General features: G+C 35.5%; 1 protein-coding gene across 5 annotated transcripts; it reads left to right on the forward strand.

Moving 5' to 3' along the window:
* Positions 1–1,453: 1,453 nt before the first annotated feature.
* On the forward strand, positions 1,454–27,013 carry LOC108202390 (TATA-binding protein-associated factor BTAF1). 5 transcript variants are annotated; one of them, XM_017370786.2, is made up of 30 exons: positions 1,493–1,575; positions 1,731–1,778; positions 1,977–2,089; positions 2,688–2,782; positions 4,156–4,373; positions 4,602–4,656; positions 6,285–6,366; positions 7,257–7,594; positions 8,989–9,097; positions 9,186–9,792; positions 9,894–10,026; positions 10,165–10,233; positions 14,416–14,627; positions 15,252–15,483; positions 15,813–15,983; positions 16,751–17,176; positions 17,267–17,716; positions 17,923–18,042; positions 18,120–18,593; positions 19,264–19,802; positions 20,723–21,215; positions 21,299–21,367; positions 21,714–21,818; positions 21,901–22,125; positions 22,213–22,476; positions 22,565–22,614; positions 24,943–25,052; positions 25,137–25,219; positions 25,796–26,005; positions 26,116–27,013. In XM_017370786.2, exons 3-30 carry the CDS (start codon positions 2,041–2,043, stop codon positions 26,284–26,286), a joined length of 6,159 nt encoding a protein of 2,052 aa, XP_017226275.1. In that variant the 5' UTR covers positions 1,493–1,575; positions 1,731–1,778; positions 1,977–2,040; the 3' UTR covers positions 26,287–27,013. The 5 variants fall into 5 exon arrangements, with proteins under 5 accessions (XP_017226283.1, XP_017226258.1, XP_017226275.1 ...); XM_017370777.2 differs by having other exon boundaries at positions 1,498–1,647; positions 1,731–1,840; XM_017370774.2 differs by having other exon boundaries at positions 1,498–1,647.
* The last annotated feature ends 546 nt before the right edge of the window (positions 27,014–27,559 follow it).

Raw genomic sequence — 27,559 nt, forward strand, 5'->3', positions numbered from 1 at the left:
CGTGCGATTTCCTCTTCATAGGCCCGGATCCTTTCCTCATAAGTTATTGGCCCCCGGGGCTCATTAGTTTCTTGCCTATGGCGGCGTCGACGGTGTCGAGTATGATCGGTTTCTCTCCTTCTTCGAGGGGGTGTATCATGCTCCTGCTCCGATTCGGAAGAGTCGTAGTCAGTGACATGCACATAGTCATCTCTTGTGCCTCCACGGGTGGTTGTAGTGACCGTTGAGTAATGTGTGCCGGCGTCGGTGACGGTTGCAATTACTCGAGTCAGAGGGGGCAGCGAGCCAAAAGTCAGGGGAGTAGTAGTTTGAGCAACGGTCGCACTCAGCGGAAGGGTGGTAGTTATAGGGGTTGACTCAGTCGAGACCCCGGTGGTGGTCCGACTGCGTGGAACATGGATTTCAGAACGTATTCCGGTTGGGTTCGTCATGGTTATCGTTGTTGTCCCACAGACGGCGCCAAATGTTATAGAACTAAAAACGGGAGTGAGCGATTCGTGCTTTGGACTGGTCTCGGTGCGAGATGCCTACGTATCTTCTGCGTGGAGAAGAATCAAGTCCAAAACGTAGTTCTAGTTATGAGGGGTAGAGCCCTTTATATAGGCGCTTCGGAGTCAGAAGTCGGATGGAAGTATGATTCCGTATATCAGACTTCTTATCGAAGTATGCCTCGAAGCAAGAGATAAGATAGAGCTCTTATCCTCTCGTTGTCGACGTTTATCCGAACTTCTAAATATTTATCTGCTAGAATCAGATGTGTTATAGAATTCGGACTTGTTACTGGACCTCTGACTGGGCCTCTATTAATTAATTACGAAATTAATTAATATTTAAGAGCCTCAGGCCCTATTTAACTGGGCTTTAGTGTTCTTGGGCTTTTAATATCTAATAATAATTAAACATTATTTCTGACCCATATCAATAGTTATGGATAAAATTCCAAAATTATAAAAATTAATAAAAAATTTAACATCATAAATCATCCAAAATTATAAAAATTTATCCAAAATTATAATTTTTTAATAATTTCGGATGATTTACTTTTTGTAATTTTTATTTTTGGATAAGATTATACTTTTTTTATAATTTTGAATAAAATTATATTTGTTATAATTTTGGATGATTTATGATGTATGTCGGAATTATAAGGGTAAAATGATAAATATATTATCATTCAGATATTTTAATATGATTGTTATCAAACAATAAATTTCTTTCAGTAAATTTTTCATTCAGGTAAATTCTTCATTCATTCAGTGTATTCAGCAAATTTAGTGACTCAGCATTTTTTATTCAGTTTTATCAAACAAGCTCTAAACTGAATAAAAAATGCTCTTTATTCAGTTTAGAAGCATATTAATGCTCCTTTAAAAAAGGGAAAAACTAAAATCTAATCCGTATCATCTTCACATTTAATATAAAAAATTTCTCGCAAAATTCTGAAAAATAAAGAAATAGTTACAAGTGTCCATCTACACACGAGAAGATTACTCATGCAACAAAATAAAAAAGGCCAACACATATATTGTGTGTGTATATATACACATTTTAGGGCTTGTTCGATCTCTACTCAGTGTAAGCCGTACAGTTTGTTCAGATAATCTGGTTATTCGATTATCAATTATCTCTCTCGTTTCTCTTTTCTCAGTAATCTCTCTATCTTTTCGTCAATTTTGTTTCCCCATTCATATATGCACACTCTTGAATTGTTCAATTGCGATTAATTGCAGTGATAAAGTTTGATAAATTGTGGATTTGAGTGCGGAGTTTGAATTGCGGTTAGTTAATTGTGTACTGGTTTGTGTGAGTAACGGAGAGGTGATCGTTTCCGTGTTCCGAGGTCGTATCGCGTGTTTAATTTGTGATTTATTTGCGATTATGGAGTGTAATTTGTGTACTGGTTGATGTAGAGATGTGTTGTTTCTTGAGTTTACTGAATTGCAGTTCGGTGTAATTTATTGTATTGTGGATTGCAGCTGTTCCGTTCGTGGTAGTTATGATTTGTTATTTCGGTTGCTCGGAGTTTGAATAAGAAGTGGAATGGCTCAGCAATCGTCGCGGCTTCATAGGCTGCTTACTTTACTGGACAGTATCCTTTTTCGGCTATTGTTCCTACGGTTTTCTGGATGCAGGAAAGAAAGAATTATTTTTGAATTGTTTGTTTTCTGTGTCATTTTTCAAAATTTTTATTTATAGTTTGTTTGTTTATATTTACTTCATTGTATTGCATGTGCACTAGTTGAATTATTAGGACTAGGGCACACATCTTGTTTCAAAGAGTAGTGAGAGGTATAGGCAATAATATAGTACTCATTCCATGAGGAATTACTTTATCATTACATTTGACAGACAGATTGACTCCCCCTGAAAAGTTAATTCATAATACTGTTTTGAGTTTTAAAATAAAATATGACGTTGAGTAGCTTGTAGTTGATTTGAAAAATTTATTGATTTATTACTGAAAACATACATCAAATTTCAATTTAGAATAAAAAATAAACTGACTCTTAAAAATAGAGTAGAAAAGTACTTTGGCATGCAAAAAGGCGCATGTATAATAACTGCTGTAATGCTGTGCTGAACTTGATCAAACGTCACCAACAAAAAAGGAAATGGGTGATGAATTCCAGAGATTCTGGTATGGGTTCCTTTGCCCTCCCTTGTTTATTTCCTTGAACTAATTTAAGCTGGCTCTACACAAGCAACAAGGTTTACAGCAGCTCGGCAGATAGGGGATATTGCAAAATCATATCCACAGGACTTGAACTCCCTGTTATTTAAGGTATATATTTCATGGTGCAATATAAACATTCCCCTCAGCTTTTATTAACATAACTGCTTCCAAGCATAAAAAACATGAAGGCAAATTTCCAATGGATCCTCAAATTGGATTCTAAAAGATGAATTCATATACATACACACATACGTAGGTAGGAAGGGGTCCTGGGTGCTATTGAGAAAAGCTAGTGATTACTTCTTTATTTGTCAAAATCAAAACCTTACCAGTATGTGTCAGACTTTAATGAAAAGAATATTTTAGCTCAACATGTATCTTTGTGGAATAAAATAAATTTGTGGATTTTAGATGACATGGAGCTGATTTTTTTGTAGAACCTGGTTATTTTTAGTGGATTCTGATTTTATTTAACTATGAATTGTGCATTCCCTTAGCACTTGAAAGATACCTTGCAGTTTGGAGTTTGCCTAGTTTGTCTTGATCCGAACTTGACCCAATCACTATATGTGTGTGGGTGTGTTTTCTCTTTACAAATAATACTGCTATGCGCTTTACTGTCAAAAATGATCTGATATCATACTATGCCTGGACCTCGTAATAGATCTGTTCAGCTAGCAGCCGCGTGTTTTTAGTTCGTATTTATAAAATAAACAAAGGGTATTGAGGTGGCAACTTTTTCTGGTTTTAAATTCAATAGATCTGGTTAAAGCTCTGTTACCCCGAGTCTTTAAATTTATGTCGACTGTCAGAATTCAGATACTTGGATAAGGGTACGCACACTAGACACTTATTAGCAAAAAAACATGTAAATCTAAGTATTGTCGAGTCAGACATATGGAAACATCTATGTTCAGTATGTTGATTTGCAGCTGAGTCTGGCTAACATAGGGTAAAGTACTCTTAAAAAATAGACATGAACGTAGAAAATGCAGCACTTGTCTGAATATTCAATGGTGATGGTTTGGTTCATGCTGGCGATTGAGTTTGTTAAGATACTTTACGAAAAGTCTATTTATTAGTGGTCTGTCCAGGGTAAATTGACCTGGAATTTCTACTTAATGGGGTCGATCATGGGAATCATAATCATAACCTACTGGGCTACTGCCCTTTACTTTGAGTTTGTTAATCACCACAATAATTAAAAAGGGTTGCATAGTCTAATATCTGGTAATCTTTTGACTGTCCAATTCTTTGAATCCATTTGTAGTTGTCTGTGTCTGTGAAGTGACATTCATTCTATTCGTTTCATTGTAAATATTATTAAAATTTGAAGTAATACAAAGAGCACAAAATATTAAAGTAAAATGAAGTTTAAAATATTTAATATTTTTCTCATGTAGTTGTAGCTCTATCCCCCCCCCACCCCCACCCCCACCCCCCCAAATGTTTTGTATGTTGACCCTATTGTATCTCTCTAGGTTTCTCAATACCTCCATAGTAAAAACTGGGATACTAGAGTTGCTGCTGCTCATGCCATCGGAGCTATCGCTGAGAGTGTCAAGCATGCATCGTTGACTGATCTCTGTAAGTGTGTCGAAAAGAAGATGTTAGAGGAAGAGATTCCTGGTTCTGCAGAAGAAGTTGTTGCATGGCCCAGCTATGATTCTAATTTTGTTACCGGGGCTTCTTTAAGAAGGTCATTCACTTGCAATTAAATGTGGTTCTATGAAGTCAACTTGTTATGAGTTTTTTCTCCTCTAAATTTTAAGTATGACAAAATAGGGTTCTTTGCCTCCTTTATACCGAATAGATCATATTTGATTTCACAGTAAGCATCATTGGTTCAGTGAATAAGAGAAAGGATATGCTTTTGTAGTTGTTTTTTTAATCACTGACAACAATGCTGTACTTTTACACATGTCAGCTATGACCTGAACAAGGTGTTGGAGTTTGGGGCACTGTTAGCATCTGGTGGGCAGGTACTTACTGCAGTAGTTTTTACCTTTTCTTCTTGCATCTAATATATTCAGTTTTGTACTGTTGTATTTGTCTGTGCATAGTATTTTTGTACGGGAGTTACAAAGAAGAATTATATTATCTCATTTGTGGGACTGTGCAGTGGATAATGAATAGACTATAAATTCGTGCTCCTTCACGGAGATGTGCAAACTAGATAAGACTTGTTTCCCAATTCCCAGCAATGATAAGCATAGCAAGGGCTAGATATTTTAGGTTTTTCATATAGTGATGGTATTGATTGTGCTGTTACTCTAATGAATAATAGGTTCAGTTTTTATGCTTAGAGAACGGGAGAGTGGAGACTGATGATAAGAATACCTCTTGCTGCTTAAACAATCATTTTGCAATGTTCTTGCTTCTCAAGAGTAAAGTACAATATCTGATTGATGTAGAAGTTTGATGATGGAAGAAACTGGGGTGATAGATAGAAGAACCACTATGCAAGTAGGCAATTGAAGCTCAATTAAACCGCACATGCATTAGAATACTAGAGTTTAAACCAATGTATGGTCATTACAACACATATACATAGCAAACATAATCTTATATTTCTTATAATTAAATTTGTGATGCACAAGGATAACTCGAATTTGCTCCTAATGTCTCTTATTAATATGATCAATATTGTGAATCATTACATTAATGTTTCACAAAAAATTTATATACTATATTGGATATTAGTGTTTGTTTATTTAATCCATCCTATTATGCATGTTAAAAGTTAGTTCCGAAAGCTCGTTGTTTGTCTATAGAAATCAAGGGCTTCTGGTAGTTTATGATACAACATGGGAGCATTTCGGCATGGCGGTGTGGTTTGAGGGAGTGTGGGTAATACTAAAAATTTGATTTTAAATGTTTTATGGAAAGGTAGAAATTTGTAGCATGAGGGATTTGATAACATATATGGAGGGTGGTATCAGCATGAAGATACCTGCAATGTAGGGTGTTTACTATATAGTTGAAGTGACCGTCTGCTGGTTGACTTGGTTGATCTGAGGACTGGTTTAGCAAAAAGTGTGGCCGAAAATTGTCAGCATCAGCAGACACGAGGGGCTAGTACTGCACACAAAAACTTGCTGGATTAAGGTTATTGCCAATGTGGAGTTGAAGCATTTATACTTCTCTTGCTCCACAACACCAATTGTATTAGATGATAGTTTAGTTGTAAACATAAATATATATATATATATATATATATATATATATATATATATATATATATATATATATATAAAATATGTAAGAGGGGGGGGGGGAGATGTGAGATTTCTGTAATAAGAGTTGTGATATATAATCAAATGATGAAAGGCTACAATCACAACTTATTATTTACAGAGATCGTCAGCTGGATTTGACTAAATACTTTTTTATGGGGTATGGTCGTATGGATTTATATTACTATTTTCTAGCTACCCTGATTACTTGGCAATACAAGTGTTAGGCAAAATTAATGTGCTAATAGTACTTACTCTGCCTCTTTACTTAATACAACGTATATAGATTCTGCATAGTTATGTTTTTTTGCACACACTTGCCTATATATCTGCAGAATTTTGGATTCTTATGACTCGTTTTATTTATATGTTAGGAGTATGATATTGCAAGTGAAAATACCAAGAACCCAAAGGAGAGATTAGCTAGACAAAAACAGAATCTTAAGAGGCGACTGGGTGAGTTACTTTTATTATAGAATCCCTTCAAATTTATATGATTCAGATATGCTCTCCCACATTGGTGAAAACATGGTGAAATATGTAAATAATTACTATAAATTGTCAATGTGCTCTCAAATATGACTATGTCCATGTAGATGCTAAATTAAATAGAAAAGTTGATACTCCAATTTCATCCATGTTTATGATGCATTTATTCTCTTTGATTGATTACATGTTAAACTTTTTAGTGTTATGAAACGTTGAACTTTCTTTGCTTTACATTTGGCCCTATAAATCAGTTTGAAACTCATAAATTTTAAAGCTTTCTATTATTGAGATGTGGATAGCTTTTTGGGCTCTAGCTAATTGTTTGTGCCAAAATTTAAATGGACTTTTGCGCCAAGTCCAACGCGAAAGCTACTTGTAAAAAAAATACTACTGTAACCTTTTGAATCAATTGATTGTGTGAACAAAAATGGAAAACCAGTTTTTAATGTTATTTACAAAATCGTTTAAATTTTGTGATGTTTCAAATTTTATTTCCAAAATAACAGTCTATTGTGATAATGGATAAGTGTGGTTATGCTGACAATTAACGGGTTTGAATGATTGATTCAGGGTTGTTGGGTACCTAATATTGATGTGTTTTGCCTTGGCACTCATTGTATACCTTTATTCACCCCTTTTTTTTTTTTCTTCGATACTACTTATTGGTAAATAATATGCCTGTTTTATATTGGTAATAATATGCCCGTTTTATTTTAGTACATTGAATGTTTATGAATGTTTTTCCGGTATCTCTATTTTGCTTGATGTAGTAATTTATAATGTGCCATATATTTGACTTGATCATGGATTCCATTGTGATCGCCCATGCATACTGACAAGCCCTAATTTATGACTAGGTTTGGATGTGTGCGAGCAGTTCATGGATGTCAACGATATGATTAGAGACGAAGATCTTATTGCGCAGAAATCTCACTCTCCTGCAAATGATATAGCGTCACAATATTATAAGTCAAGATCAATGCATAATGTCAGGCAACTAGTTACAAATATGGTTCCAAGTTTCAGATCTAGGAGGCCAAGCGCTAGAGAATTGAATCTTTTGAAACGCAAAGCCAAAATTAATATGAAAGACCAAACAAAAGTTTGGGGCAACGAGGCTGATATAGAGGAACAACATATTCAAGAAGTGGCTTCACCTAAGGGATTTCGTCCAGACTTTTCGACCCATAATAAGGTACAACTCTAATACTTGTGTTAATTCTTCCGTGATGTAGGTATGTACTCTAATTTATAGCCAAGGAAATATTGTTCCAAGTACTTGCTTTATTTCTTCGTGCTAGCATTTTTTTGAATTTCCAATTATTTAAAAACTTTAGGTGTTAGAATGAGGACTGAATTAATTTATGAATCAACTTAAAAAAATACCTTCCCTATATTTTTCTTCTTCTTCTGGGATTTAAGAGTTGATTACCAGGAATCTATCTTTGGGGGCAATATTCAAACTTACTGTTCCAATTAAACATTTTTAAGAATATTGGAGGCTTGTGTTTATTGAGAGCTTTGCCCTAGTGCACACTGTTATGTCAGCAAATTTCATAAGACGAGTACTCAATTGGATCATTTGTCTTCTTTAACATCGTTCATCCTGCGATTTTCTAATCAGGCTATTCATATCTTGTGTGTTAATAATAGTCTTCAAATATCATGATAATCATATGTGGTGAAAAAGTATATATCTTTGTAAGAATCATGTTTGTAATGTGATAGTTTTAAATAGAAGGGTTGACATTTACGAACAACTTAGAGGACAGCACAAAATAAACAAAAGCTATATAATGCAGATAACTTTATACCTTGTGAATTTGAACATCTCATAAAGGTATATTAAGTGAAGGGTAAGCAGAAAGATCGTGGTATGAGTGAGGACCCTGTGTCCCTGTCTTTGCCTTCTAAGTAACATTCGTCAGGTTCCATCTCTGTTGATCTGATGCAGGGCAAAAGAAACGTGAAACTATTTGGGAGCGGTATAGGAAGCTGTGGAAGCCTATTCAATTGGTTATAATTTAATTTAGAGTAATATTTTTTTTATAAGCTATTACCTATTGAAATTTGATTTGTATTAGGAAATTACCTCTAGTTTATTATGGATAAAAAATTTGATTTCTATTTTGACAGTAGTTTGGGTTTATTATATATAGGAATAGGAATATCAGCTTGTAATACATTAAGAATTTTATTGTTGGATTAATACATCGGTATTTTTCCACTTTCTCTTGCGAGGGGAGTATTATCAAACCCTAATCAGCCCCCATCCCCATCACAATCTCCATCTCAATCAATGTCTTGGGGATTTATGGTTAAAAATTGCAGGAGCTTTTCCTAATTTTGTTGTGCCAATTACATATAAAGTGCGACATGGCTAGTTGACAACCCATTAATAGCCTCCTGACTTAAAGTGGATTAGTAAAGGAAAGTGGACATCTAATTTGAAACGGAGGGAGTAGTATTTAGCAGTCTTCGGTTGTAATTTGTAAATTTTGTGGCTTATTCCCAGGATTATTAACTATTTGATATACGATTTTCTGCTGTATCAGTGATGCAATCTATGAAGCTAATTTATCAATACAGGTACTTTCAGATTCTATTACTGATGAAGACGGCATTGAGGATGATGGAGATGAGGTCTGGCCTTTCCATAGCTTTGTTGAACAACTCATTCTTGACATGTTTGATCCTGGTAAGCTATTGTTGATCAACATTTTGGATGTTGAACTCTTTTATTGGCTACACCGAAGTAAAACTTTGTGTTTGTTTCTAAATTTCAGTTTGGGAGGTTCGACATGGCAGTGTCATGGCTTTGAGAGAAATTTTAACGCATCAAGGTGCTTCTGTGGGGATTTCGATGCCTGACCTCGGTGGTGATTGTGCGTTGCCCTCTGATAATAAAGATAAAAGTACCAGAATTACATTGAAGAGAGAGAAAGAGATTGATTTGAACATGCAAGTTGCAGCAGATGAGTATGTGTCTACTCCGAAGAGACTAAAGCTGGAAGACTCATCATCCCAGATTTTAGATGTGATGATTCCAAGCAGCATTAATGGTTGCTCTGATGGGAGTATAAAAGTTGAAGCTAGTAGTATGATTTTGGGTTCTCTGCAGGCTAATGGCGAGCTTACTGCTAGTTGTGTAAAGGTGGAGTACGAACCTTGCGTTGGAAGTGGTGGGTGTTCATCCGAAGCTCTGGATGGGTTTAAAGGAAAAAGTTTTTCAGAAAGTAAAGTCTCCATTGGAAAGACTGACTTGCTAAATGTTATACCTGAAAATTGTGAGCTGACGAAATTTGTTAAGCTGGCTAGGCATTCATGGCTTAAACATTCAGAATTTCTTCAAGATTGTGCTGTGCGTTTTTTGTGTGTATTGTCACTTGATCGGTATGGGATTGGCTTTTTATCAATCTAGTCATCAAAATTAGACATTTGGTTTATTTGACGAACCTCTCTCAATACATTTCATTATTTGTTTTTTCATGCAGTTTTGGGGACTACGTCTCTGATCAGGTTGTTGCTCCTGTTCGGGAAACTTGTGCACAAGCTTTAGGTGCCGTGTTCAAGTACATGCATCCTAAGCTAGTTTTTGAGACTTTGAATATATTATTACAAATGCAGGTAAATGTAATGGCAGTTTTTTTTTGCTATCGTGTAGTATATTAGTAACTCGGGGTTGTAAAAATCTTGCCCCTCTTTAATATATGGTGCCAATAATTTAATTGTTATTTGTTGTAATTAGGTTTTCTCTTCTTTCAGTGTAGACCAGAGTGGGAAATTCGACACGGTAGTCTTTTGGGTATCAAATATTTGGTTGCTGTGCGACAGGTGAATCTTTATTCTTATTCTAGATTCTCTAAAATGTTTTCAATATGAAAGACATTTATTAATTGAGTGGTCAGCAATCGTCCTTAGTGGCCTAGCTAAAGTTTTGTTCTCCAGAGTGAGCCCAAATTCGACAAGCTAGAGTTTTTGTTTTTCTGGGGGTAAAAAACTATCATGTCAAAATTTCTTAGAACTATGATTAGGTTAGGGTTTTTTCTTATAATTTAGAGCATCTCCAATGGTGTTCTCTATAATGGCTATTTACAATAATATAATAATAGTGATTTTGTAAATTAGAGAGAACCAGAAAGGTGTTGTTCGGCTGGTATTCTCTATAATGGTAGCTATAATTTAAAATCAATATCTTTTGCGAGTAAAGGTTTTTTGATAGCTTGAAAAGATGATGAAATATATGTGGAGTTTAGGTGGCCATTTTAGAGACTGAGACACTAGCAAATTTGAAGAACAAGAATGAAGAATTGTATAATTTAGACAAGGGGTTGCTTCTTTTAGAGTGAGTGTTTTTGCTCCCGTTCTCTAAATCTAGATTGCCACATCATTTTTGGACAAGGGGTTGTAAAGGTCGGAGATGCTCTTATAAGGTGCTTGTGTTGATGAATTAACATTTGGTATCATCATCTCCTTTTTGGGTGCACGTTGTGTTGAAGATGCCCGTGTATTAAGAAAAGTTTAAATGGTCAAAGATAAATAACTATATTCTCTTGAATATTAAATTTTTCAACTAAATTAGTAAGTTTATAGTAGTTGGCTAGAGCATAACTTATTAAATAGAGAAGAAAATTCAGGATTCGCACCCCCACCTCTGCGTGCTGATGTGGTACACACGTGATCTGAGAATTGTGGCCGGTATTAAAGCTCTCCCCCATATACACTGTTTATCACTTTGCAATTGAATTCTAAAGTTGCTACTGTGAGGTTTTTATACTATACAGGAGAAAATACATTAGATCCTATTTACTTGTGTGTCAGGTTTTATTGTCCTAGTTGTTTTAGGCAAATGGGGATTCAGGTGCGGAGGATACGACAAATATTATTAATTTTTTTTATGTAAATTCAATAGCTACATTTATGTAAATCTATTAAGTTAATAAGTAATTTTATATTTTATCATCAAAATATAATATTAAAAGTAATCACTAAAATTATTAAATATAACACATTTTTTTTCGTACTAGATGACCAGTAAAAGTAACAAAAGCAACAATTAATCCTGAAAAATACAAGTAGTCAAAGCCAGACAGTCAGCATATACATACATATACACACACGGCTGGAAGAAGAAGGCAAAGGCAGATAAAATAAATAAACACTCATATACAAATCAATAATAAACAGCGTCAAAGAACGGAAGCAACATAAATGGCCGAGCTGACCTCAATCTCAAGGTTATTAACCTTTTTATTTTTGTGAGTCATACTTTCACCTTGACTAAGAACTGACCCCTCTCGCACTGGTCACCACTTTGCTTGCACCCTGCTAGAATACAGCAAAGTAACAATGAGATACTCCAGCTGGCGCATCACGTGCGTAGGCACCCCTGCACCCGGTGCGCAGTTCGCCACTAAGGTGCCGTGCTTCCTAGATCTAGGCCCATGTCATGTCAGGCACAGATATGATGCAAAATTGAATAGTCTGGGTAAAAAAGGGCTAGAACTGAAGAAAAGTACTACAATTAGGGAGTGAGGTATACAGCATGAGATACTAGACTTTTAGGGTTTGTATAGGATTGAATATCGCTAGATGGTGATGTAGAGATTGAAGGAGACAGTTTGTGTCTGTATGTGTATATTCCTCTGCCGAATTTATGTGTATTCCAGAAGGGGTAACAGCTTCTTATAGAGGAAATGAGCATTGCTTTCTTATATTTCTAAAATCTATAGTGATCATGATATCATCATTACATCAAGATCTGATACTCCCTCCGTCCCCCTCAATTGTTTACATTGGAGGGGGACACGGAGACCAAGACAATGTATGAAAAATGAGTAAAGTTAGATGAAAAGTGGGTAAAGTGGCGGGACCTACCAATATTTAATAATAGATTTGAGATAGTGGAGGAAAGTAGTGGGTGTAATAGTAGTTTTTATTGTTAAATATGAGATAGTAGGGGAAGATAGTGGGTGTAATGATGAGAAAAACTTACTATTTATGGTAACGTAAAGAAATGAGAGGGACATCCCAAAATAGTAACTGTAAAGAAATGAGAGGGACAGAGGGAGTATAATGATGATAAAGTAGTGCTATATTATAACAGACCATTATTCTTATCACAAAGTTTAGGTCACACTGTGGCATAGTCAATTTCATAATAGGCAAAAAAATTGGCGTACGAAGATTGAGTGGCTGAAATTTGGAGTAATGCATTAGAAACATATCAAAGTCAGGAGCATGGTATCAAAGTCAACTCTTATTGACAATCGCTGTTTGACTGATTTGTGTACAAATGTTTGGTCAACTATAGCATGGTATTAAAATTTTATCGATCGCAGTATGTAGACAAAGTAAATCGAATCATATCAGATCCTCGCTAGAGGAGTGGAAGACAGCATGGGGAGTGCTTTTGTCTTGTTCTTATGTAGTATATGGTATATGTCTATGTTAGTAGTTATAGTACCATAAACCGAAGTTGAAAATTTTGACTTTTGTAGGCCTAGGACAGGACAATTATTAGCTAATATTTTTTATGAAGAGCACAAATAACTAGGACAATGTTGAAGCCTGTTTTCTAGTTCTATCTGCAGGATTCTGACATACGCTGCACCTAGAAATTATGCTAACATCAAAGCTGGGCTAAAGGTACCCAAACGAATATACAAACGTTAAGTCTTGGTAAAAGAATAAATACCCAGCAATAAGAGTGGTTTTTAACTAGCAAATTGACCAGCTGTCCCACATGTACCCCCACAACCAGGTATTACAAAAATGAATCAGTGCATATAAAAAAAATCCGGCCTTCATGGATACACTGTTGCTGGTGGATGGTCAACTATGATTTTATCTGTCGACAAATGTCCTTGAAGGCATGAAAAGAAAGGCCTCACCGGTACTTTGCTAAAACCTCGTATATTAGGCACTAGCTGTTAAATCCAACAACTTCTTTGTTCTCTGTGCCCTTGGGAATTAGAATGCATTGAGAATTAATGGAAGAACTCAACTGGTTGAATAGAGGTGGTGATGCACTCATCCTTGATTTAATATACAAAATTTCTTTGGCAACAAATATGTCGCGAATACCTTAGAAGTGACTGCGATATTAACCTCATTAGCATAAGTATTGTACTTCTGGCGAGGATTCCAACCACGAGATTGGAAGTGAGTTTGATATTTGTGTTTGTGAGCATCTGAGCTGTGATTATGTTGGTATAAATTTTTGTAAGGTTTGAAATATAAAGAACACCTGTTCAGTATATTATTGTTGTGGGATTAAATTTGGACAAGGGTATGCAGTGATACTGATTGCTATCGAGACGTATTTTGGAATCTCATATGTATTTCCTTTCATTAAGATCGGAATTGCAAATTTAAGAATGGAACTCTGAAATATACCTTTAGGGATTGAGATTCGTAATCTGGGATTCTGGAGGTTTAATTTTATAATTTTAAGATGTAAGATCTTGGATTATATATTTGAGATGGGAAAAGAATGCTCATTTGGAATATACTCACATTTTGTAAAGTTCATTTGTGAGATGAATTTGATATTTTCTGTTCATTTTTTTTTAAAATTTTGTTTTAGTACTTTACTTTCATGCTTGAAACATCGACTATAGCTGCATGATGTACAACACTAGACTAGATTATGTCTGTGCGTCACACGGATGGCTTGGTATTTGTTCAAAATTGTAATTTTTCAGTTATAATATAGTAGAGATTTTTGTATTTAATTTAATATATGATTAATGTTTGTTTTTATTTTAGAGATGGTTTAAAGTAGGATGTTTAATGGGTTTAATAAGAATTAAGTAGGCCTGTAAAAACATGTTTTAAGTTAAAGAGGCGCTTAAGTCGGCCCAAATTCTGACCGCCGATTGACCGATTAAATTTTTTAACGTTTCAGCTTTAACAGTATAATATTGAAGTATAGATGTATTTTAGTTAGTATACTATATCTATTCGGGTTTGTGGTCTAATTTATTCTTTATATGATTTTTCTCTTGACACTAGGAGATGCTTCATGATTTGCTTGACCATGTTCTTCCTGCATGTAAGGCTGGGTTGGAAGATCCTGACGATGATGTTAGAGCAGTTGCTGCAGATGCCTTAATACCCACTGCATCTGCTATCATCTCTTTAAAGGGTCAAACTTTATATTCTATAGTTATGCTGCTATGGGATATCTTGCTTGACCTAGATGATTTAAGTCCATCAACTAGCAGGTACCAAGGCACTTTGCTATGTCTGTTTCTTGTATCTTATGTTTTTGTGTCCGGGATCATTGCCATGTGGTAAATGAGATTGATAAATTACTAAAACTTGTAATAGTCATTGTTCAACATAAGTTGAAAGCTGAACATTATGTTGTATACTTGTATATATGATGTATTAGCATCAAGTCGTGTATACTGATGATGTATAATGACATACAAATTTACTCCTGCTTTTATACAGAGCTAAATAAATGATGGTCCTGTATGTTGAATGTAACATTTCATGCTGTAGAACTAGAACTCTGATTTACTGGAGTGATGTTGTATAATATATGTTTCATTACATTTGAAAGGAACTTTATCTATACTTTCAGTATTGAAGTGTTAAAATATAGCGTCTTGTGTGACACACGGATTGCCCCTAAGATGTTATTTGAAGTCTTTATAGGGTTTAATGGATTTTTCCTTGGTAGCAAATGTATTTTTATTGTATATTGGACCTTTTTGTGCTTTCCAACTTTTCTGTCTAATCTGCTTGCATAAATTTGGAAGGCGTAGTGGAAAATTGCCTTCCCATTTTTCTTACAACTGTCATAAAAAACTGACAGATGAATGTCTTTTTTCTGGTTGCAGTGTAATGAATCTTCTGGCAGAAATATATTCTCAGGATCAGATGATGTCCGGAGCCTTGGATACAAAAAAAGACCCTGGATTTGATCTTAATGAAGCATTTTGCGCAGATGAAACTGGAGTAGGGATGAACTCCAAAGAAAATCCATTCATGTTATCGGTATTGGCGCCAAGATTATGGCCATTTATGAGGCATAGCATTACATCAGTTCGTTATTCTGCTATTCGCACTTTGGTAAGCTTCTTTTGATGCAGTTATTGTAAGGATTTTAATTTTTGTTGCTAAATTATCATAATGTTTTTTGTTTCCAAATTCATTAATAAATTCATTGCTAAAGTTCTGATGAGATCTTTTGTTTAGTATTTTGTATGTATCTTCTCATGCATCCATTGAAGGATCATGTCTCTCAGCTTTACTAATATTTGTATGCTCATGCTGCAGACAATACCTGCAGATTCTTTTTTGAACAATTTCCAGCTTAATTTTTGTTTTTATTTTCCCATGTCATGTAGAAACTCTGTATGCTTTTAGTGCTTCTGTTTAAGCAGCTATTACACGTGCAGGAGCGACTGCTTGAAGCTGGGTACAGAAAGAGCGTATCTATGTCAACTTCTTCCTTCTGGCCATCGTATATTTTGGGTGATACCCTCAGGATCGTTTTCCAGAATATGCTGCTTGAATCCAGTGATGAAATTTTAGAGTGTTCAGAAAGGGTTTGGAGGCTGCTTCTTCAGGTTATCTATTTCACTATTTCAGTGAATATGAGACAGTTCTTGTTTATTTTGGAATATCCTTCCTTATTTGTCTCTTTATTCACATAATCCTCTCAAAGAGGAAGGAACTATATGTATTTACTATTTATTATTTAGGGAATTCAGTAAGAACTAGTAGATTGGGGATGTGCTTTGGAATAAATAAATGAACATCTACTGCTCAAGTTAGTTAGATATAATGCAGCATGACTACTAAGGGAGCTTTTGGATGGTGGGTGGGAATGGGAACGAGGGGTATAGGAATGGATACCCAAGGGGCGTGGGAGGAATGATTTACCCACTAAGTGGGAATGAGGTTCTCATTCCACACAATAAAATTACTAATCCAAACACTAATACATAGGTATGAGGTACCGATTCTCGTTAACCGGGTAAATTAATAATGAACCAAACGCCCCCTAAACTATCCGTGCTACATTTTGAATTATACCAGCTGATATCCCGTGTGATTCAGGGGTGAATTTTAAGATGTTTTTCTTAATGTTTCAGTTTTAATAATATATATTATAGATTTTAATATTAACTTTGTTATTTACATTTACTTTTATTTTAGAGAGGTGTTTATAGGCCTATGGATGTGTTTTGAATTTAGATTAATATGTTTTGTTAGGCCCTTGTAATATTTTGGCTTCAATAGTGTAGTATAGAAAATTTTTACATCTGCTACTATCTATACAACTTTCATTTTTATCTCCTTTATTACTTATTTTTTTTAATGTTGCTATTAGTGCCCAGTGGAAGACTTGGATGCTGCTTCTAAGATGTACATATCTTCTTGGATAGAGCTTGCAGCCACTCCATATGGTTCACCGCTAGATGCTAAGAAAATGTTTTGGCCTGTAGCTATTCCTCGTAAAAGTCACTTTAAAGCTGCAGCAAAGATGAGAGCTGTATATCATGAATTTGATGCATCTAAAAATATTACCATAGGTTCTGCAGAAGGTCCCATTCCTCAGGAAAAGAGTGGAGATACTTCCATCAGCTCTGTTAAGATAATTGTCGGTGCTGACATGGAAATTTCAGTCACACATACCCGAGTAGTTACAGCAACAGCTTTGGGAATTTTGGCATCCAAGTTATATGAGATTTCTGCTGAATATATAGTCGATCCCCTATGGAAGACTGTCACATCTATATCTGGAGTTCAGCGCCAGGTAAAATTGTTACTTTAGAGTATATATAGTAGTTACCTGGTTCTTTTTGCTTCCTTTAAGATTACTTGTCAATAATTATACTTTTATCAGGTAGCTGCGATGGTTGTAATTTCTTGGTTCAAAGACATTAATAGCAGAAGCCTTTCAGATGTCAAAGGCGCCAAATCTGACTTATTTATCAATCTTAAGAATTGGTTGTTGAATCTGTTAGCATGCACTGACCCTGCATTCCCCACAAAAGATTCACTTTCTCCTTATGCTGAACTTTCGAGAACATATGCAAAGATGCGCAACGAGGCAAATCAATTGTTCGTTTCAGTCGAGTCAAGTGGCATGCATAAAGATTTTATGTCATCTCTTAAATTTAATCTGCAGAGCCTGACTCCAGATGATGCAATCAATTTTGCATCAAGTGTTCCACCAGTAACCGTTAATGATGATGCTGCCGGGGAAGACTCTGTAGGGAGGCCGACTGCTGATGATTGGGAATCGCTAAAGCAAAGACTTTTAACTACTTCAGGTTATTTAAAATGCGTTCAGGTATGTCTGTAATTATCTATTTACGTCCTGATTGCTGCGTTGGGCCCTGCATTTAAATAAAAAACTATTTGTTTCATATTTTCTTTCTCTGATATGTGCTCACTGGGCTTTTTCAGTAGTCAGCTACATAAAATTCTATATTCTTGACTTGAGGGCTCTTTTTCTCTTATTTTAACTGTCCTGAACCTTGCATTGAAATTTTGTAGGGCAACTTGCATGTTACTGTATGTGCTCTAGTTGCTGCAGCAGTTGTTCATATGTCTGATCTTCCTGCAAAACTAAATCCAGTTATTTTACCCTTGATGGCATCAGTGAAAAGGGAACAGGTACTTCTATGGGGTAACATCATATTCTTCTGACTGTAATATCTGCTGACACAGTCTAATATTATGTTCCTTTAAAGGAGGAAGTACTGCAGGATAAGGCAGCTGAGGCCCTTGCTGAACTTATATATCACTGTACTGCACGCAAGCCTAGTCCCAATGACAAGCTAATTAAGAATATTTGTAATCTGACCTGCACGGATCCACGTGAAACTCCTCAAGTTGGAGTCCTTAGTTCTTCAGATATTCTTGAAAATCAGGATTTCATTGTAACTAGTAGCAGTAAACCGAAGTCAAAAACCCAGATGGTGGCTTCTAGTGAAGATCGATTGAAAGCAGAGGGATTTATTAGTAGGCGAGGTTCTGAACTTGCACTGAAGCATTTGTGCAGTAAGTTTGGTTCAACATTGTTTGATAAGCTTCCTAAGCTGTGGGACTGCCTCACAGAAATCCTGAAGCCAGTTAGTATTGAGGGGTTAACTGCACCAGATGAACATATTGCTCAGTCTATTGATTGTGTAAATGATCCTCAGATGTTGATAAATAATATTCAGGTACATGATTTGTTTCTTTTTTGTTCCTTCTTATATGTTTCAGCTTGACTTAAAGCATACTGTATGCATGCACACCCATCTAAATTGCACTTGTTTTCTTGTAAAATAAACCTTAAATTAAAGATATAATTTGTTTTCGTAATAGTATCAGGTCACATCTTTCTTCCCAAAATTAAATAATTCTGTATGGGTGTGACCTAAGCAACCCAAAATAGATGCCGAAAATAGATGCGTTCTGGAACCAGGAGAATATATATCATTTTTAGCAACCAACAGCTGTCGAAATATTGGCTTATGTTGTGTACATTTGAATTGATATTTTTTGTGGACTGCTTAGATTAGTATTTATAGGTAATGTGCAACGGCTTATGTGTGTTTTGCATGATACTTTACTTTATTAGTAATTATCGAGTGTGAGAATTAGTAAAATGTTTAACAAGGACATGAGTAATAAAAGTATCGAATTGGTACCACAGTTGATGTTGTTTTAAATGGTACAGGAATGTACCTACGTGTGAGGGGGAGAGTAGGATCTTACATTGATAGTGAGTGAAATTTAGTATTGCCTTTAAGTTGAACTGTTGACAAATTGGTTATTTGCTTCACTATATATTGTGACACGTGCATTTTGTCTTTCACCGTTTTACCTTATTTTTCTTGTGACTGACAGATGGTATGTTCGATTTCTCCCTTCCTGGATGAGAGTATAAGACCAAAGCTACTCATGCTTCTTCCAGGAATTTTCAGATGTGTTCGCCATTCTCATGTATCTGTTAGACTAGCTGCTTCTCGGTGCATTACATCAATGGCCAAATCAATGACGGGGAATGTGATGGGTATCATAATTGAAAATGTTATTACCATGTTGGGTGACATGACATCTGTACATGCCAGACAAGGAGCTGGAATGCTTGTTACGCTGCTTGTTCCTGGATTGGGAGTGGAGCTGGTCCCTTATGCTTCTCTGTTAGTTGTTCCTCTCCTAAGGTGTATGAGCGATTGTGATCATACTGTGAGGCAGAGTGTCACACACAGTTTTGCTGCACTTGTACCTCTTCTTCCACTAGCTAGGGGACTCGACCCACCTAAAGGCTTAAGTGAAGGCTTGTCCAAAAACACTGAAGATGCAAATTTTCTGGAGCAACTTGTTGACAACTCACACATAGAGGATTACAACCTTGCCACCGAATTAAAAGTCACGCTAAGGAGGTACAATCTTATGGTTGCACATGTTCTATATAGTGTAATTTGCCTATTTTCATCTCTGCAAGTGATTACATGCTCGCCTGCATTATTACGGTTTAATTCACTATTATCATTAAATATTCAGTCACTTTGATTTACCTGGTATTGGTATTGTGCGATGTACTCACTTCTCCACAAATTCAAGCAAATGAGAAATTGGAACAACTAAAAAGGAATAAAGTATAATGATATATAGATGATAATTATTACTAAATGAAGCAAGATGGACACTGGGCTTTCGAGATGGTAGCCTGTTGCTAACAATAAAGACATTCAAGTACTGATTGTCGAACTGTTTTTTCACCCCTCTTTTTTGCTATTTTTCCCACAAGATGTTCATGACATCCTAATGTAATTAGACCATTATTACCCTTGGGTTATCCTCCACACATATCTTTATAATACAAGGGCTTGGCTGCTCCATCGCTTATTGTTATGGTTATGGGTCTAAAATTATTGGTGTTATGCTTCTGGCTAGCATTTGGTAGACATTGGAGGATAATGCGTAGCTCACCAATTTGTCCCTCAAAATTAACCTCACATTGAAATTTCCTTGCAACAAGTTTACTCATTTTATTACTCCACTCCATCTTTATAATCATCAACTCCTAAATATACTATTGACTCCTGAACTGTCATCTTCTCCTGTCACCCATCCTTTCCTGTTGCCTTTGACTTCTTCTCTAAATTGCATATATGTTCTCTTAATTGCATAAATGTATACAATGCTTGGATCAACCCTAGAAAATAGTGGGCTTTGAAATGAATCAACTTCATTATGTTTTTACAAATGAATTCTATCTTTCTATTGTTTTGTTTGATCAGATATATTGTTCTGATTGTTGATATTCATTTTTGTGTATAATTTTGCTTTGCACTTCTAGGTATCAGCAGGAAGGTATTAACTGGTTAGCATTTTTGAAGCGTTTTAACCTACATGGTATCTTATGTGATGACATGGGTCTTGGTAAAACTCTTCAAGCATCAGCTATTGTAGCGTCGGACATAGCAGAACACCGTAACAGTGATGATAATGGGCATCCATCTTCTTCATTGATTATATGTCCGTCGACCCTTGTTGGACATTGGGTCTTTGAGATAGAAAAGTTCATTGATGCCTCTGTAATAACTACACTCCAGTATGTTGGTTCTGCTCAAGAACGAGTTTCGCTTAGTTCCCAGTTTGATAAGTACAATGTCATTGTAACATCGTATGATGTGGTTCGGAAAGATATTGATACTCTTAAACAGGTTTTGTGGAATTATTGTATATTAGACGAGGGACATATTATCAAAAACCCAAAGTCTAAAATCACCTGTGCTGTAAAACAATTAAAGGCCCAGCATCGTCTCATACTGAGCGGAACTCCAATTCAGGTTTGTTACTAGTGCAAGCAGTCAGTGTTTTGACGATTATTTTACTTTATATCTGACTAATCTGACTCTTACTTGAATTCCAGAACAATGTCTTGGATCTGTGGTCCCTTTTTGACTTTCTAATGCCGGGGTTTCTTGGTACTGATAGACAAGTATGTTCAAATCTGTTTCCAATATATTAGAACTATGTTCCCTCTGTTTCAAATCAATAAATTAGGACGGTGTATTATTTATAAAAATTAATGGGATGGTAGGTGAATAATATAGCTGATGCTTTCTTGAGTCATAATGGATCTTCAAATGGTTATCTGGCAGTATACTGGAATTACTCTGTATCTCAATGATGCTGGGAATAATAGTGGGCATTACTCTTCAATTTTGTATTAGTGTGATTGAAAGCATTGCATCTCATAGAATCATAGATATTTCTATGAAATGTGAAACATGATCTAACTTGCTCTGTGCTCAAGTATGTGTTATTTATTGTCATTCTCACAGTTCCAAGCCACTTATGGAAAACCCTTGCTGGCATCCAGAGATTCTAAATGCTCAGCCAAGGATGCTGAAGCAGGCGCACTTGCCATGGAAGCATTGCACAAACAGGTCAGTACTCTCTATTGAAAGAGTTGATAACTTGAGAAACTTGCATTATTTCTTCCCATTGTTAAGCTTCTGTTTATAACAGGTTATGCCCTTCCTCCTACGTCGAACAAAAGCTGAAGTCTTGTCTGATTTGCCGGAAAAAATTATCCAGGACCGATATTGTGATCTGAGCAATGTCCAGTTAAAACTTTATGAACAGTTTTCTGGTTCACAAGTAAGGGAAGACATTACAAGTATGGTTAAGGTGAATGAGGCTGACCATGGAGAAGAAATCGCTTCGTCAAAAGCATCATCCCATGTTTTCCAGGTAAACTTTGAAACATGTACTTCAGACTTTTGTATCACTTATTATCTTGATATGTTTTTCATATCCTTTAGTGTTTTATCTTTTCAGGCACTTCAGTTCTTGCTAAAACTTTGTAGTCATCCGTTGCTCGTTGTTGGTGAAAAGACTCCAGATTCTCTCATTAAGCTTCTGCCAGATCACTTCCCTGCAGGTGCTGATATTGCTTCAGAACTTCATAAGCTTCATCACTCTCCAAAACTAGTTGCCCTTCAGCAAATTTTGGAAGAGTGTGGGATTGGTCTGGAAGCATCAAGTTCTGAAGGCTCCCTAAATGTCGGACAACACAGAGTTCTAATATTTGCTCAGCACAAGGTTATTATTGTTTACAGATTTTAGGTACTGTATCACTCAATTAGTGTGCAAAATGTTGGATTTGTTATGTAATGTTGATACTGTGCAGGCCTTTCTGGACATAATAGAAAAGGATTTGTTTCACGCCCATATGAAGACGTAAGTTCTCTTCTACTTTTAAGTGGTTGGTGTGTTTTTTATGTTATGCAATAAGAGAATTTTTCAGTTATATCAAATGATAAATTCATCAGACTGTGGTTGAGATAGTGCAGTTATAACAATTGTAAACAGTACGGAAAGTACATATTGAAGATATTACTTTCACATATATTACAGCAATTCTAGTGTGTCAGCAGTTGACTAAAAAATGTCTGGGCGTGCCGAAGTATCAGTCTTTATATCTCATAACCTTAGTCCATTAGCATTGGTAAATAGTAGGCACTTTTCTTTATCTATAGAAGCTTTTTATTGTCCAGGCTTCAATCTTTTGGGTTCCCAGTTTCCGACCGGGCCCAAGGAGATCACAAAATGAATAAAAACAGCTTTAATTTTTGTATAAAGTTTTTCTATGCTCGTAATCATTAGTATGCCTTTGGAAATACCAAATTATGTAGCACTATCATAATTATTTCATATGCATCTTTTGGAAGCCGATTTATGTGAAATGCTCAAGTAACTTGTAAACGATTTGTGAAATTCTATTTTAATTTGTCTATGTTATAAGATCATAATAACTATTTGATTTATGAAATTATGTTTATGCAGTTCTTTTATATGGTCCTTCTCTTGTGATTTTATTTACTTTATTACTCTAATTTCATTTGTTTTATTGCAACTCATGTTTAACAAATTGTGTCACTTTATCCCTTTTAAAGTTTCCTCTTTCTTATCTTACAGAACAAATTAATAATAAAAGAACATTCATTTTTTTTTTATTAACATAAAAGATTCCTTTAATGCCTATTTCATATGAAGTTTCATCATCTATAATATAATATTCCCTTGAGGATTTTCATATGTTATAGTGATATTAATTCTTTGTTCATATGATTTATCTATTTCTCTAACGGTACATACATATTTATATTTTAGAATAATAAAGACTTAATTTTTTGTAAATAGCAAGTTTCAAATTTTAGATCTCTATTAGCATGCGCTGAACCAAAAATAAGTAAATTATTTATTATGGTATCTTATGCAATTGCCTAGTATCCATATTTGTATCACTCTTAGCAATAAATAAGTAGTGTGGTATTCCTTGTAGGTGTTCGGAATATAATCCTTGATTTTGTTATTTAGTTCTAAATAAATATAATGGTATATCTTGTATTGTCTTGGAATCACGCTCTGTTTGACGACCACATTTAAAGAACCCTTGTATGATATTTGTAGGATATAATATGACATTTAAAGAACCCTTGTCTACGATCTCGTCATCTGACCTTTTTAAGGTTGGGATCCTTACTGGTTTCAGCTTCATCATCTTGCTTCTGTTTCGACGGTCAATATTTTTTATGGGGGTTTACAATAATATATCCAATGGACAAATAAGTCTGACTGTGTTGTCTTGGATGCACTACCAATGTTTTACAGTTTATAAATTTTGACGGCAATTTTGAATTATATGTTCTTGCATGACCTTCAAAAAGTTAGTGATCTTGGGCATATGCTGAAGAGTCAAAAAGATGTTCTATGATGAGATTGGGGGCTAATATTGGTTTTTCGAGGTTGATTATGTGAGTAATGATTATATGTGAGATGCAAATGTTCTGTAATATCTCCTGGACAGTCCAGTCCAAAGAAGGAAAGAACTGTCTGATTTGTGTACCCTTTTTGAGGGTTCCCTGTGACTTGTCATGGCTTCCACCTATGGGTTGTTTATAGGGTTTCTCAGATCATAACAATTTTGGTTAAATGTGGCACCTTGTAAAATGGACCTAGCAATGACCCCCGTGAGGGTGCTTGACTTTGGATGGAGGACCACTGTACATCTCCCTTCATGGCCTGACCATGACCTCATAATGAGTGACATCCTAATGAGTTGTTAGGGGTTACTTAATTGGATGGATAACTACTAGCCCTATCTTGCTTTGTCCATTGTTATGAGTCTACAGCTGTTGCAGGTGTACCTCAGTTTGATGGTGGTCTAGAGAATTGTCCGTATGAAGGATTCTATTGTTTGTGTATCTTCTTTGTTTATATTTAATTTTCTTTCTGTTCTAACTTAACATTTTGTATTTAATCCTGATTTCCAGTTTTTTTGTCTATTGAGAAGATGTTACCATGTGGAAAGTCGTAAATAATCCATATACCATCGTAGAAAATTTATGCTGCATGAAAAATATTGCTGATGTGCTTTCTCAATAATCTAATAATGTATCGCTCAATTGTGTGCTATTGCTAAATTGGCAAATTTGAAAAGCCATGTACTAGTAAACACTGTCACTTATTTTGTTGTCTAATTGTGCTCTGGATGGATTGAAGCAGTGTCACATACTTGCGGCTGGATGGCTCAGTTGAACCAGAAAAGCGTTTTGATATAGTAAAAGCTTTCAACTCAGATCCTACTATTGATGCCTTGCTGCTTACTACGCATGGTATAAATTCGTCATTATAATGCAAAGGGTTCTACAGAAAAGCTAATGCAGTTTTTATTGATATTGTTATTTACCTGTTAACAGTTGGCGGTCTTGGTCTTAATCTGACATCAGCAGACACCCTTGTTTTTATGGAGCATGACTGGAACCCAATGAGAGATCATCAGGTATGTACGATTTTAGTTGATTGTCTTATTTTACGGAGATGTAATATTCTTTATTTTAATTAAAGATGACCATGGTGATTTTGCATATTTTCACCCATAACACCTGCTGTGAAGTTCATAGATGTAATTGGTTTGGAAAGTTTACTGCAACCTGCCATGAGTTTTTCCCATTAATCTTTACATCAATGATTGTTGAAGACAGAAAAAACTTTAGTATAGAAGGAAAAAGAGAAGGGAATTATGTTTGTTTCATACTAATGTACATCATTCTAGTCAACTTAACATGTAGTTAATTTCATACGGTCAGTAGCTATTAATTTTCTGTAGGAGTTGCAACAAATTGTGGGTTTGTGACAACTGTTAATCTGACTAAGTTATGTTAGGTTCTTACTATCACATTGTTCCACTTGACTTGCTTTATTGGCTTAAAGTACGGCCCCTTTTTTCCCTAGGATGAGTAATATTTTCTGGATGGGCAAGACATACTGCAATTTGATTATAGTCAATGTTTCAAATACCTTTCCTTTTTCTTTATATCCTTTTTGCATTTATGCACTTATTTCCACAATTTTTTAGGCAATGGACAGAGCACACAGATTGGGCCAGCGTAAGGTTGTCAATGTTCATCGTCTCATCATGCGAGGAACTTTGGAAGAGAAAGTAATGAGTCTGCAAAAGTTTAAGGTGTCGGTCGCAAATGCTATCATCAACGCAGACAATGCTAGTCTTAAAACAATGAATACAGATCAGTTACTTGATCTATTTACATCAGCCGAAAGCAAAAAGGTTATTTTTTTTATTTTTCTAGTTGAATCTTAGCAATGTAAGGATACCTTAATGAACTGTGACCTCGATTATAAATGTGTAATAATGTTCTCGCTATATTTTGAATTTAGGGAGCTACTATGTCGAAGACATCTGATATGAATGTTGATAGCGAGTCTAAATTACCTGGAACTGGGAAGGGGTTAAAAGCAATACTTGGTGGACTGGAGGAGCTTTGGGATCAATCACAATATACTGAAGAGTACAACCTGAGCCACTTCCTAGCCAGACTGAATGGCTAAACACAAGTGTATGACATGTACAGGAGTTGATCTTAGATAAAGTATCTTGCAAAAAACAGTAGTGGCTGACTCTTAGTTCTACACCACGTGGTGCAGATTCCTCAGTCAGTTGCTGATGATTTTGATATTTTTAGTATTAGTTTTTTTGCTACCCTTAGCCTTTTCTTCTCTTTCTCTTTATGTTCTTTATAGTTGCGGAGGCCATGAAGATTCAGTTTTGGTTAGTCTTGACTCGGGAGTGAGTCTGGTTAGAGTAAAGCTAGGCCAAAATCAGGAAAAAGCAAAAATGTATTGAGATTGTAAATACATTATTTTTTTCCCTCCTGAAATGAAAGGTTAATCTAACCCAAAGAGATTTGAGCAATGATGTTTTATATCTTATGATTTAAGAAACCTTTTGGTTGACACTTGACAGAGATATCGCTGTCATGGTGGTGAAGCTTATAAGCAATTATGGGGACTGATTCTAGAAACCCTTGTGACAGCATCATCACGGTGCCACTACAGATGTGTTAACTGGTTGCTGGGAGCTGGGAAGTATGTTAAGCTGAAACTTCTAATTAAGCGTTTATGTTCTCTGGTGGAGGTCCGGAGGTCCAGCAATCCAACTAACAATAAATAGATTTGTTCATTTTTTTAGTTATTTATTTATTATATTTTTCCATAGTGAATCCCCTGTAAAGTTTATTATGTGAGATCTATAAAATTGCATTAAATATTGAAGCAAGATCCATATGTAAAGTTTTTTTATCGTACTTTGGTAAATAATTTTATGCCATATATTGACTAATGTTGTAGTCACTCCCACCCCCAATTAGTATTACTTGTCACCAGGGTGGTATTAAGATGCCAGACAGCCTGATGGCCTGTTGCAGGTATGCTATAGGCGTGTGTATGCGTTCTGCAGGCGCCTTCTGTTCCATGATTGTCGGGTTGAATCTCTGCCTTCTCAAATGATTTCCATACTTGAAGTATATTAATTAGGTCTGAGCAATTTTGCGAAGCAACTATTTGGCCGGTAAGAGTTTGATTTGAATATGGGCAAAAGCAATTGATTGTCCATACTATGTTGATTGTGTTCAACAGAAAAGAGTACGTGTGAAAAGCCAAACTTCATACGTGGATCATTTTACGTGTATGTTCTCATACTATGCTCATGTATCTCTTTTGATTTGAGTAATTTGTTGTAGGAATGTGTATCATGTTTTGTCTTGAGTAATTGTTGCAGAGTGTGCATGACAAGGGACTGGAATTTGGGAGTGTCTTAAAGCTT

This window comes from Daucus carota, chromosome 1, assembly GCF_001625215.2.
Source record: "Daucus carota subsp. sativus chromosome 1, DH1 v3.0, whole genome shotgun sequence".
NCBI classification, from domain to species: Eukaryota; Viridiplantae; Streptophyta; class Magnoliopsida; order Apiales; family Apiaceae; genus Daucus; species Daucus carota.

Coding starts and splice junctions, on each gene's coding strand:
- LOC108202390 (XM_017370794.2), top strand. CDS start 2,041: ATGGCTCAGCAATCGTCGCGGCTTCATAGGCTGCTTACTTTACTGGAC. Junction 9,098..9,185: donor TCTTGACATGTTTGATCCTG/GTAAGCTATTGT, acceptor TCTAAATTTCAG/TTTGGGAGGTTCGACATGGC. Junction 26,006..26,115: donor CATCAGCCGAAAGCAAAAAG/GTTATTTTTTTT, acceptor TTTTGAATTTAG/GGAGCTACTATGTCGAAGAC.